At 41.3% G+C, this 13,165-nt stretch overlaps 1 protein-coding gene across 3 annotated transcripts in view; it reads right to left on the bottom strand.

The window, feature by feature from the left end:
- mindy4 (MINDY lysine 48 deubiquitinase 4) overlaps positions 1–13,165 on the bottom strand; it is a 183,977-nt gene that overhangs the window by 98,834 nt on the left and 71,978 nt on the right. For all 3 annotated transcript variants that reach the window (XM_052015394.1, XM_052015395.1, XM_052015396.1), the window contains 2 exons: positions 11,320–11,426; positions 3,192–3,308 (listed from right to left, as the gene is read on the bottom strand). In XM_052015394.1, coding sequence (XP_051871354.1) covers positions 3,192–3,308; positions 11,320–11,426 — 224 coding nt within the window. The remainder of the gene's footprint in view (positions 1–3,191; positions 3,309–11,319; positions 11,427–13,165) is intronic.

Below are 13,165 nucleotides of genomic sequence, written 5' to 3'. Positions count from 1 at the left end.
TGTACCTGCCTCCACCACCGCATTCCATGCCCCAACCACTCTCTGGGTAAAAAACCTTCCTCTGATATCTCCCTTGAACTTCCCACCCATTACTTTAAAGCCATGTCCTCTTGTATTGAGCATTGGTGCCCTGGGAAAGAGGTGCTGGCTGTCCACTCTTATCTATTCCTGTTAATATTTTGTACACCTCTATCATGTCTCCTCTCATCCTCCTTCTCTCCAAAGAGTAAAGCCCTAGCTCCCTTAGTCTCTCCTCATAATGCATACTCTCTAAACCAGGCAGCATCCTGGTAAATCTCCTCTGCACCCTTTCCAACGCTTCCACATCCTTCCTATAATGAGGCGACCAGAACTGGACACAGTACTCTAAGTGTGGTCTAACCTGATATACCTCTATCACGGCACCCTTCGCCTTCTTTGCTCATGGAAAAACAAGCCCAGCCTATCCAATCTCTCCCCATTTCTAAAGTCCTTCAATCCAGGCAACATCCTGGTGAATCTCCCCTGCACTCTCTCCAGCGCAACCACATCCTTCCTATAGTGCGGCAAGTGCCACGTAACCAGTACGTTTTGTAACGGTGCATCATAATTCCCAACTCTTATGTTTTACGTCCCAACCTATGAAGGCAAGTGCGCCACATGCCTTCTTACCACCCTGTCTACCCATGTTGCCACTTTCAGGGAGCTAACGATTTGAACTCCTTCTGTTTCTCAACTTTCCTCAGCTCCCTTCCTTTACTGTATATGTCCTATCTGCTTCCATAGGACTTCACAAAATGCATCACCTCTGGATTTTGTGAGGTCCTATGGAGGCAGAAAGGACATGTACAGTAAATTGAAGGGTGACCTATCTGCCTCCATTGATAGGATTAAATTCCAACTGCCAACACTCCACCCAACTTTCCATCTGATCTATATCCTGCTGTAACCTTAGACAACTTTCCTCGCTACATCTTCTGAGGCAAACAATCCAGTTCTTTTTTTTGAACTGCATCCCAAACTATCACAGAAATCAAAACCATAATCATTTTCCCAACCCCACAATAAAACTGCAGCAATAATTATTGTTCCTCAATGTTCCCTCAAAATACGTTTTGTAACCAAGGCTTTCTGAAATTCTGAACACATTTTCACTTCATTTGTTGCGTTTAATCAATTTTATGCATATGTCATTCATAAAATAACATATGAATGAACACCACAAGAGAATGCTGGAAACAGTGTTCATAGAACGTAGGACAGTACAGCACAGGAACAGGCCCTTCAGCCCATCTTGTCTGTGCCAACCATAATATCAATCCAAATGAAACCCATCTGCCTGTCAATGATTGTGTACTCTGGATATCCAGAGTGCAAGTTAAACAAATAAGTACTTGGTAGTATTAAAAAAAAAGTCTATTTCAGTGAATCTGAAGAGCAGGGTATGTTTCAGACATAGCTGGGTTAACAGTAGATAGCTCTAATGAGAAGAAAGAGAGCATTTTTACATGTTCACATGGCAACCAAAACAAACCTTATATTCCTTGCCAGCACACAACAGGATCAAGTGAAAAGACTCGCGTTCACACCATGGTATTGCATTTTTCCCAAATAAACAAATCCCAGGCAGGCATTGCATCACTCACCAAATTTTAAAGCGGAAATGGAGCTTAAAATGATGCTTGTTTAAAAATAATGAAATCTATTATTGCTAGTCCCCTTGGTTCCAGAGCATACCCATCACATCAGATGATAACTGTACTTTTATGGCAGCTTTCCCATCCTTTTCAAGATGTCCCAAAGCATTCTAGAACCAATTTCAAAAGGTGGTGACTGCCAGAATGTAGAAAATACTGCTACAATGCAGTTATGAGGACAGAGTGCTACGAACAACTTTTAGAAGACAGTTGGGCAGGTACATGGATTGGAAAGATTTAGAAGGTTATGGGCCAAACGATGGCAAATGAGACTAGCTTGGATGGGGCATCTTGGTTGGCATAGGCCAGTTGGGCCATAGAGCCTGTTTCTGTGCTGTGTAACTCTATGATTGGGTTACCTGATAGAGGTATTCCAAATTATTAGATGCAAAGATAGGGCAGACATTAGGAGATTTTTCCCATGTCAAGTCTGTCAAGAACTTGAGGCCATAGATTTAGGGTAAAGGGAAGAGGTTCAGAAAGAATCTGAGGAGGAACTTTTTTCACCCAGAGGGTGGCTGAAATGTGAAACACACCACCTGATTGAGTGGTGGAGGCAGGCACTCTCATAACATTTAACAAGTACCTAGACGAGGACTTGAATTGACAAAGCACAGAAGGCTACGGACTGAGAGGTGGTAAAAGGGATTAGTAGAGATAGGTGCTTGATAGTCAGCATGTACACGGTGGGCCAAAGATATTTGGTGTTTCTGTGCTGCTTGACGTTATAACTCATCAAAAGTATTTCCCTTTTTTAAAATTATTCCTTCTCAGTGTACAGGCATCACTAGCAAGGTCCAGTATTTATTGCCTATCCATAATCTATATGGGTTTCATATTAGTTGTTGTAACTAGAGAGGTTTTGTTTTCGAAATGACAAATCCTATACTTAGTGCTGTATAATATGCAATGAGAGAAATCCTTCACCTCTCACAAACTTTTACCGATGCACCACAGAAAGCATCCTATCTGAATGTATCATGGCTTGGTACGGCAACTGCTCTGCCTGGGACCGCAAGAACCTGCAAAGAGTTGTGGACACAGCCCAGCACATCATGGACACCAGCCTCCCCTCCTTGGACTCTGTCTTTACCTCTCGCTGCCTTGGTGAAGCAGCCAGCATAATCAAAGACCCCATCCACCCGGGTCATTCTCTCTTCTCTCCTCTTCCATTGGGTAGAAGATACAGGAGCCTGAGGGCATGTACCACCAGACTTAAGGACAGCTTCTACCCCACTGTGATAAGACTATTGAACGGTTCCTTTATACGATGAGATGGACTATGACCTCACGATCTACCTTGTTGTGACCTTGCACCTTATTGCACTGTACTTTCTCTGTAGCTGTGACACTTTACTCTGTACTGTTATTGTTTTTACCTGTACTACATCAATGCACTCTGTACTAACTCAATGTAACTGCACTGTGTAATGAAGAGACCTGTACGATCGGTTTGTAAGACAAGTTTTTCACTGTACCGCAGTACAAGTGACAATAATTAACCAATAGCAATACCTTCTTCTGAACGATGCCGTATTTTAATTCGGGTAGATCATTGAAGGTGAAACTCTGTATCTTCCATTCCTCAGCAAAGCAGCAGAAACTGGAGCCAAACAGAAGGTTTTTCAGCTGCTGTAAACAAAACAGTTCAAACAAAAAGGTAAACTGGGTGGGAAAATTGAAGCTCAACATCCATCAGGCACATAACCATGAATTCCACTTACCTTGTAGAGTCCCACAGCACAGAAGTAGGCCCTTCAGCCCACCACGTCCATGCTGACCATCAATTATTCATCCAGCAGTACTTGCTCTGTAGCCTTCTGTGCCTTGGCAATTTAAGTGCTTGTTTAATTAGTTCTTAAATGTGAGAGAGTACCTGATTTCACCAGCTCCTCAGGCAGTGTGTTCTAGATTCCAACCACCATCTGGATGAAAAAATTCTTCCTCAATTTCCCTCTAAGCCTCTTCCCCCTCACCCTAAACCTTTGTCCTATAGGTTTTGGGGGAAAGTTTCCTATTAACTACCCTATCTACGCCCTGCATAATTTTGTGTAACTATCAGGAATCTGTCAGCCCACTCTAATACAAGGAAAACAAGCCCAGCCTATCCAGTCTCTCCTCATATGTGAAACACTCCATTCCAGGCAACATCCTGGTGAAATTCCTCTGCACCTTCTCCAATGTAATAATGTCCTTCCTATAGTCTGTCAATCAGAACTGTGCACAGTGCTCCAGCTATGGCTTAACTATTGGTTTACAAAGCTGTAGCATAACCTCCTTGCTCTTGCGTTCTATGCCCCAGCTAATGAGGCTAGTATCCTGTACACCTTCATCACCACCTTATCAACCTGTGCTGCCGTCTTGGACTTGTACACCGAAGTCCCACTCCTCAATACTCCCTGGGCCCCTACCATTCACCATGTATGTCCTATTCTTATTAGTTCTCTCAAAGTCCGTCACCTCACACATCAGGATTAAATTCCACTTACCATCATGCTGCCCATCTTAACAACTGATCAATATCTTCCTGCAACACAAGACTATCCTCCTCACAATCAACCCCACCAATTTTTGTGTTATCTGTGAACTTAATCGTACCTTCTACATTCACATGCAAGTCATTAATGCATAAGTCAAACATTAAGAGTCCCTGTTGTACACCACTTGTCACAGCCTTCAAATCCCAAAACAACCCTCTGTCTCTTATCAACAAGCCATTTTAGGATCCTGTTTACCAACTTGCCTTAGATCCGATGGACTCTTCTAACCCACTGGGCCTCTCTCATGTGGGATCTTGTCTAAAGTATTACTGAAGTCCACATAGGCTACATTAACTGCACTGCTGTATTCAATGCATTTTATTACATCTCTGAAAAATTCAATCAAATTGGTCAGACAGCATCTGCCCCTAACACACGTTCTAGTATGTTCAGATCACTGAGAAGAGACAGATTTTAAGTAATTGGCAAAGAGCCAGAATGCAGAGTGAGAGGTTTTTTCCCCTGTATTTTATTATAGTGAGTTATGATGGTCAAGAGGTCAAAAAAAAGAAAATGCAACAAGTGTTAAGTTGGTCAGGCACCTCCGTTGAAAGAGAGTTTCAGTTCTGGTCAAAGGTAACTGATCTGAAATGTTAGTTCTGTTTCTCTCTCCACAGATACTGCCTGGCCTTCTGAGTGTTGCAGCTTTCCCTGTTTTGGGTTAGATTTCTAGCATCTGAATATTTTGCTTCTACAGGCTAGTAGAATAGGCAGACACTTGGCTCATGGAAGCAGATTCAGTTATAGCTTTCAAAGAGAGAACTGGATAACCACATGAAGGGAAATAACTCACAGGGCTCTGGGGAAAAGAGATTGGGATGAATCGGAAAGCTCTTTCAAAAGAGCCAATATAGGTATAAATTCATAAAATTACACAGCATGATAGGCATATTCACCTCCTTCAACTGTGATATTTTTCACTCCACCACTTTAACAGAAACATCGACATTCATAAACACAAAATAACAAACCTCCCCTTTCAAGTTATCCAATGATATCCAAAGAATTTTTTTACTTGAACAGTCAATGGCAATCCTAGAAACAGCAACCAAACAACTAAGTTAATTGGTATCTTTTCAATATACTGATTTGAGGAGCAGAAGGTCTACAATGGGACATGGCAGGACACAATGGTGTTTAACTGAAATGCACTACTCCTAACAGTAAACTGAGATTATCGAATCTCAATCCAAAACAAAAACATGCATCAATTGAACAAACGGATTAGTATAGGAAAGACAGCATGGAAAAAGATTGAGGCTCAATACAATCTTGGGCCAAACAGCCCACCTCAACCACACTAAACATTCATTCTCAACACCATGTGGGGAAACGGAGAGAGGATAAAGAATGGAATTAGTGTAGAAGTGGCATAAATGGTCGGCATTCCAGACCAACAAGCAGCTGAAAAGGCAGTATGTCAACTGCATAATGCCTTGGGAACAGACTGCATTCTTGCTCAAATATTAAAGCTTGACAGAAAGGAACTTTGGACACAAATTCACAACCTCATCGATCACAAAGTTGAGAAGGATGATATGTTAAGAGACTTCAGAATATTTAATAATAACTATCTTCATGAAAGGAGACAGATCTGATTGTGTTAACCATAGAGAGGTCTCTCTGCTTCAGGGAAGGCCATTGCAAGGATCCTCCTCAACCCACTTTTCTCAAAGACCAAAGAGCATTTACAGCAAAGAGCATTTCCCGAAATCATGGTGTGGATTTTGTCCATCTAGGAGCACAAAAAGTCATGATTTGCATTGCATAACACTCCAACAAAAATACCGGGAACAGTATCAACCACTACACTTACTGTTTTTATGACCTTACAAAACAAAGCTTGTACTCTGTCAACCAAGGGGCACTGTATAGAATCCTTCTCAAACTTGGCTGCCCTTAGAAATTCCTCTCCAATTTATATCGGATACATGATGGCATACAGGCCATGATTCTAACCAACAGGTCCACCATAGATGCAATCCCAGTGCATATGCTATCAAGCACGGTTGCATCCTTGCTTCAACGTTTTTCTCAAATCTTTCTTGCCACAATATTGCATCTCATTGACAAGCTTCCCACTGGAGTGTAGCTAATGTACAGGACAAATGGGGACATTATTCAATCAATGTTGCTTCCAGTACAGAAGTAAGACCACCCCATCTTCAGTCATCGATCTGCAGAGGTCAGCTCCAAGTCATTAGCCTTATTCAGTAAGTGGGCTTTACATAAAGCAAAGGTCCTCCATCAGCTATGGCCACCACACCTCCATGGTAAAGTTCCATGATCAAATCCTGGAAAATGTGGACTATTCCCCATATTTTGGGAGCCATCTCTCAGCAAAAGGAGACATTAATGATGACCTCATCAGCTACCTGAGAACCCACAAAACTAGAGTGAAAACTGGTCATGTCTCACTATTTAATAAAAAAACAAAATTGTTAAAATAAATTGTGAAAGGCTGTGGATCAAGCACCAAAACCTGGCAGTCACAGCTTGACAACCTGAGAACAATCCATTTATTCTTAATCCATTTCCTGTCTGGTAACCAATCCTCAGTCTGAGGTGCTATATCACTCCCAATTCCACCCACTCCTACCTTGTTGATCCACCTCCTGTGGGGGATTTCGTCAAACACCTTCTGAAAATCCAAATTAACCACAGCAACTGGTTGCCCCTTATCTATTCCGCTAGTCACATACTCAGGACTCCAGCAGATCATTCAAAGATGATTTTCCTTTCATAAGTCCATATTGGCTCTACTCAATCCTGTGATTCTTTTCAAGGTTATTACATCCTTCATTAAACATTGCAGCAGTTTCCCTACAAACTGATGCTTGGCTAACAGGTCAGCAGTTCCCGGTTTCTCTCCTTGCTCTCCTTTCGTAAATAGTGGAGTCACATTTCCAATCCACAGAAACAATTCCAGAATCAAAAGAACTTGAGGATGATAATGAAAGTATTCATTTCCCCTCAAAACTGAGATGCAGATCATCATGCCTTTGGATTTATCAGCTTTCAAGCACACCAACTTCTCTAGTATTATTCTCTAGTATTGCAGAGAGTTGTGGACACAGCCCAGCGCATCACGGACACCAGCCTCCCCTCCTTGGACTCTCCTTGTCTTTACCTCTCGCTGCCTTGGTGAAGCAGCCAGCATAATCAAAGACCCCACCCACCCGGGTCATTCTCTCTTCTCTCCTCTTCCATCGGGTAGAAGATACAGGAGCCTGAGGGCATGTACCACCAGACTTCAGGACAGCTTCTATCCCACAATAAAACTATTGAATGGTTCCCTTATACAATGAGATGGACTCTGACCTCACGATCTACCTTGTTGTGACCTTGCACCTTATTGCACTGCACTTTCTCTGTAGCTGTGACACTTTACTCTGTAATGTTATTGTTTTTACTTGTACTATACCAATGCACTCTGTACTAACCCAATGTAACTGTACTGTGTAATGAATTGACCTGTACGATCGGTACGCAAGACAAGTTTTTCACTGTACCTCGGTACAAGTAACAATAATAAACCAATACCAATAACTTCTTTGATGAATACTTAGTTCTTCTTTCTCACTTGATGCTTGATTCTCTAATATATCTTGTAGGTTTTTTGTGTCTTCTTCCACGAAGGCAGACACAAAGTGATTGTTTAATTACTCTGTCATTTTCTTATTCCACGTTATAAATCCTCTCATCACTGTCTGTAAGGGACCCAAACTTGTGCTCACTAGTCATTTTCACATACTTATAAAAGTTCTCAGAGTCCAGTCTTATGTTTCTCCCTAGTCTCATATTCTATCTTGTCCTTCTATCACTAGCTATCTGCCACAAAGTAATATCAAGAACTGCAGAGAAAAAGACATGAATGGGACTAATTGCAGTGATCTTACAGAAAGCTAGCTCAAGCAACTGAATGGCCTCATTCTATGCAGCTACAATGGTGTGTTTTTATCCCGTACTGATACCCACATTAGATGCACAAATGCTAGAAATGGGGCCAATGAATGCATTAAAATGCTGCAAATTAACCCAAGCTGTTATTTAACTGTTAATTCCTTGTCAGTAATCTTTCCAGAAATCATTGACACAGTGTTCCAAATGTAATCTGATCAGTTCAACAAAAAAGCCCAATGGTAATTTCCACATATTGGCACTCAACTATTCCATCTGGTATTCTATTCCGTATTTTCATTACTGGAGCGCTGCATGTCAGAAGTCTATTAATGACCTACAAACATTATCTAACCCTATGCTAAATGAATTCAAGTCATTGCACAATTTTGCAAACCATTTCCAATATTTTGTTACCGTGAATTGGCCTTAAAACTTATGGTTGAAATTTGAAACAAAGAACATTGTTCTGTAAATTCCAACCAGGTTGATCAGAATCTGTTTGGCTCCATTAATGCTCAGTGTTAAACTTGCCTATAAAGGTGTAGACTGACCTGTCGTCTGGTATTTTTCGAGCACTTATCTCCAAGATTTATTGACTCTGCTCTGCCACCCCTGTTCCTAACAGTCCACCCCCCTCCATTTAACAGTTCATAGATATCAATCCACTACACGCAGTCACCTTATCTCCTTTCTGAATAACAGATGCAGGAGTGTATCAAGATGCAAGCCTGTGACACTGACAAATAAAATACTTTTAATGCAAAACATGTCAATAATAGTTGCATGCCAAAACCTTCCATTGCAAAACTAAAATGCTTTAAATAATTCAGTGATCTTCTCCAATATAAGAACATGCTAACATTGTACTTTCAATATCATCCTATATGAAACAATCACTTATACAAAACTGTCATGATCGAAGCTTGGCTCAGCAGTGGTTACAAACAACTTCCTTGAGATCTCACCAATCCAGCTAGTCTGCCATTTTTTGCCTTCACCAATGCTCAAGCAACTCAACACCAGCCAGGTCAAAGCAACCCACTTGATTAGCAGCAGGAAACAGCTGACTGAACTCAATACAGCAGAGACTAAGGGAGCTGACAAGATCAAGGTTTCAGTACTGAAGGAAGACCTGTGCTCCAGAACCAGCTGTCCTTCTTTCCAAGTTGTTCCAGTACTATTACAACAATTTATCCGACACTGGAGAAATTTGCCCAGGTGTCTCCTATTCACAAAAAGCAGAATAAATCCAATTCAGGCTAATCACTGCCCAATCAGAGCACACCGAATCAATGTGACAGAAGGTGTCGACAGTACTAACTTTTACAGCACAGAAATTCCAAGCAAGAACCATCTCCAACAAGAGAACCTAACAACTTAACCTTAATAGTCGATGCCATTATCATCAGAGTCCCCAACCATTAACAGAGGTTGAATATGGCAAGGAACTCACCTCTTTTCACAACAAAGCCTTTCTACCATCTACAAAGCACAAGTCAGGAGCAAGATGGAATACTCTCCACTTGACTGGATGACTGCAACTTCAACAATGCCCCAGCCAGGTCAAAGCAACCTACTTAATTAGTACCCCATTAACTACCATAAACATTTATTCCCTCCACCACTGGTGTGCCATGGCTACAATGTGCTCTGCCTACAAAAAGCACTGTTGTTACTCACCTTGGCTACTCAAATTCCCAAACCCATGACCTTCACACACTAAGGTGGACAAGGGTAGCAGGCACATGAGAACACCCTCACCCAAAGGTTCCCTGCAATTTGCATGCCATCCTGATTTGGAAATAAACCATTGCTCATCAATGCTAGATCTAAATCCCTGAATTTCCTCGCCAACAATGCTGCAAATGAGCCTTTACCACGACTGCAGCAATTCAAGAGGGCACCTCAACATCACCTTCTCAAAGGCAATTAGGGACTAACAATAAATTCTAGCCTGGCTAGTTACAGCAAATCCTGAAAAATGAATAAATATTACAAAGAGAAAAACTGGTTACTATTTTCCTTATTACAGTGAGACCTTGGGGTGCAAGTCCATAGCTCACTGAAAACAGTGACACAGGTGGATAGGGCAGTGAAGAAGGCATTTGGTATGCTTGCTTTCATAGGCCAAGGCATTGAGTTCAAGAGCTGGGACGTCATGTTGCAGCTGCACAAAATATTGGTTAGACCACACTTGGAATACTGTGTACGGTTGTCGTCACCACACTGCAGGAAGGATATGGTAGCAATAGAGAGAATGCAGAAGAGATTCACAGGATGTTGCCTGGAATGGAGGGCTGTGGTTATAAGGAGAGATTGGATAGGCTGGGTTTATTCTCACTGGAATACAGGAGACAAAGAAGTGACCTTTTAGAGTTTTATAAAATTATGAGGAGATTAGAGGATAGATAGATGGAATTTTTTTTCCCCAGGGAGTCTAGAACTAGAAAGCACAGATTTAAGGTGAGAGGGGAGAAACTCAAAGGCAATCTGAGGGGTAGATTTTTCCCACACAGAGGATGATGGTTATCTGGAATGAACTTCCAGAGATGTTAGAGGCTAGTACTGTCACAAATTTGAAAAGGCATTTGGATAGGTCCTTGAATAGGCAAGGATGAGAGTATTATGGGCCGAATGCAGGCAAATGTGATTAGTTTTGATAGGTGTCACAGCCAGCATGGAAATGGTGGGCTGAAGGGCCTGTTTCTGTGCTATATCATTCTATGAAAACTGGTAAAATTTATCACTGAAACTGTTCTCATGGGACTTGAGAGCTAATTTTCACATTCAACTCTGCAAGGATCGATAGCCACCCACCTTGCTCCTTGTTAAAATCTGGAGTAAAATCTTTTTAGTCCAGAGAGAAGCAAACATCCCAGACAGGTCCAATCTTCACCAGATATCTCCAGAATCAGAATTATTATCACTGACTTATATTTGTTGTTTTGAAGCAGCAGTACAGTGCAAAACATAAAGTTACTATAAATTACAAAAATAGATAAATAGTGCAAATAAAAAGGAATAACGAGGTAGTGTTCATGGACCATTCAGGAACCCCACTTCAAGGAAGTATGGTTTTACTCTCCCTAACCCAGAGGTACTGAAGCCAAATTTAATACCCTTGCCAGCACCCCAATAAGAACCAAAATGAAAATGCTTGTGGAAACTGAAGACACAATAAGAAAGGTAAGACAACTTACTACTGCAAGTTGCTGGTCTATGGGTTTTGAATCGATGTGATGCTTACGAAGCGAACTAATGGTTGGAATTTCATCAACTTCATCAAAGTCATCATCATCGATGTCAGCTGTAAAAATTAATCAATCATTGTTTCAAGTTGTATATAACATGCACGAGCACTGAAGATCAAAACTATAAACAGACCAATACCTGGCTAAGTGATGTTGTTAAGGAACCAAGATAGGACAGGAAAACAGACCTTGCACTGGATTGAAGAGGCAATTTAATACATTTCTGGAGAAAGGTGGATTGAGTGAGGAGTCAAATAGTTGGGTCGTATCTTCAAAAGATACAGACTGTTTACACCCAATGTCTCACTCCTGCAGTTCAAAGATATTCTAATCTAATCTTGTTCTATAATTGTAGCAACAGTATTAATGCCAAATGTAGAAAGACTTAAAAGCATCAATAACTTAATTTCATCTTGTACAGAACTGAGAGTTGGTTAACAGTAGGAATTAGTGAATCCTGTTTAGGTTAGCGGCTGTGACTGGTAGGATACCCCAATCCCTGAAAATTCACAATCTATATCAAAAATTTGGCTGAGGGATCAAATGTAACATTTCCAAGTTTGCTGCTGTCATAAAACTAAATGGGAACATGAATAAGGATGAGGATGCAAAGGGGCTTCCAGAGGATAGAGACAAGCTGAGTGAATGGGCAACAAGGCCGATGGAGCGCGATGTGGAAAAAGATCATTAAATCTTCTTGAAAAATAAAAGATAAATACTATTTCTTTTTAAGTGGAGAGATTGGGAAACATTGATGTTCAAAGGGATCTGTCCTTGTGCAAAAGTTACTAAGAACTAATGTGCAGATGGAGCAGACAATTAGGGCGGCAAATAACATGTTGGTCTTTAGTGTAAGAAGATTTGAGTACAGCACTTTTAGCCTCCACAGGCGCTGCTTGACCCGCTGAGTTTTTCCAGCATTCTGTTTTTGTTCCAAAAATTCCAGTTTCTGCAGTCTCTTAGGAGTAAAGACGTCTTACTACAATTATATTAGTGAGACCAAACCTGGTGTATTAAGTATAGCTTTGGCCTCCTTACCTAAAGGAGGATGTACTTGCTATAGAGGGAGTGCAATGAAGATTCACCAAACTGGTTCCTGGGGTGGCAGTTCTGATATATGAGAAGAGACTGAGTAGGCGAGGCCTCTATTGTCTAGAGTTTAGAAAAATGAGAGGTGAATTCATTGAAATGTACAAAATATTTAGAAGGCTCAACAGCATTGATACATGGAGGATGTTTCCCCAGACAAGTAGTCTCGAGCTGTGGGGGGGTCACAGTCTCAAGTTAAAGGGTACACTATTTTGAATAAAAATGAGGAGTTCTTCACATACAAGATTATGAACTTTGGCGTTCTCTACAGAGGCCAATGGAGGTTCATCATCAATTTCATCCAAAGCAGATTCATGGAAAATAAGAGAATCAAAGGATATGGGGATGAGGCAGGAAAATGGTTCTGAGGCAGAAGATCAGCCATAACCTAACTGATTGGTATAACAGGCCAAGGGGCTGAATGATCTACCCGTTACCTCTTGTCTTCTCAGAGTCATACAGCACACAAATGGGACTTTCGATCCATCGCATCCATGCCGGCCAAGAAATACCTACCTATCCTAATATCACTTCCCAGGACTTGGTCTGTTGCCTTCTACACATAGCCATTTCAAGTGCCGATCTACATACAAGTTAAGTATTGTGAGAGTACCTGCCTTCACCATCCCTCAGGCAGGGCATTGCAGACTTCTCTGGGTGAAAAAAATCCCCTCCCTCCAATTCTGCTACCACTTAGCTTAAACCT

The sequence above is a fragment of the Pristis pectinata genome, chromosome 5, assembly GCF_009764475.1.
Source record: "Pristis pectinata isolate sPriPec2 chromosome 5, sPriPec2.1.pri, whole genome shotgun sequence".
Classification (NCBI taxonomy): Eukaryota; Metazoa; Chordata; class Chondrichthyes; order Rhinopristiformes; family Pristidae; genus Pristis; species Pristis pectinata.
This window is presented reverse-complemented; position numbering and strand designations above follow the sequence as displayed.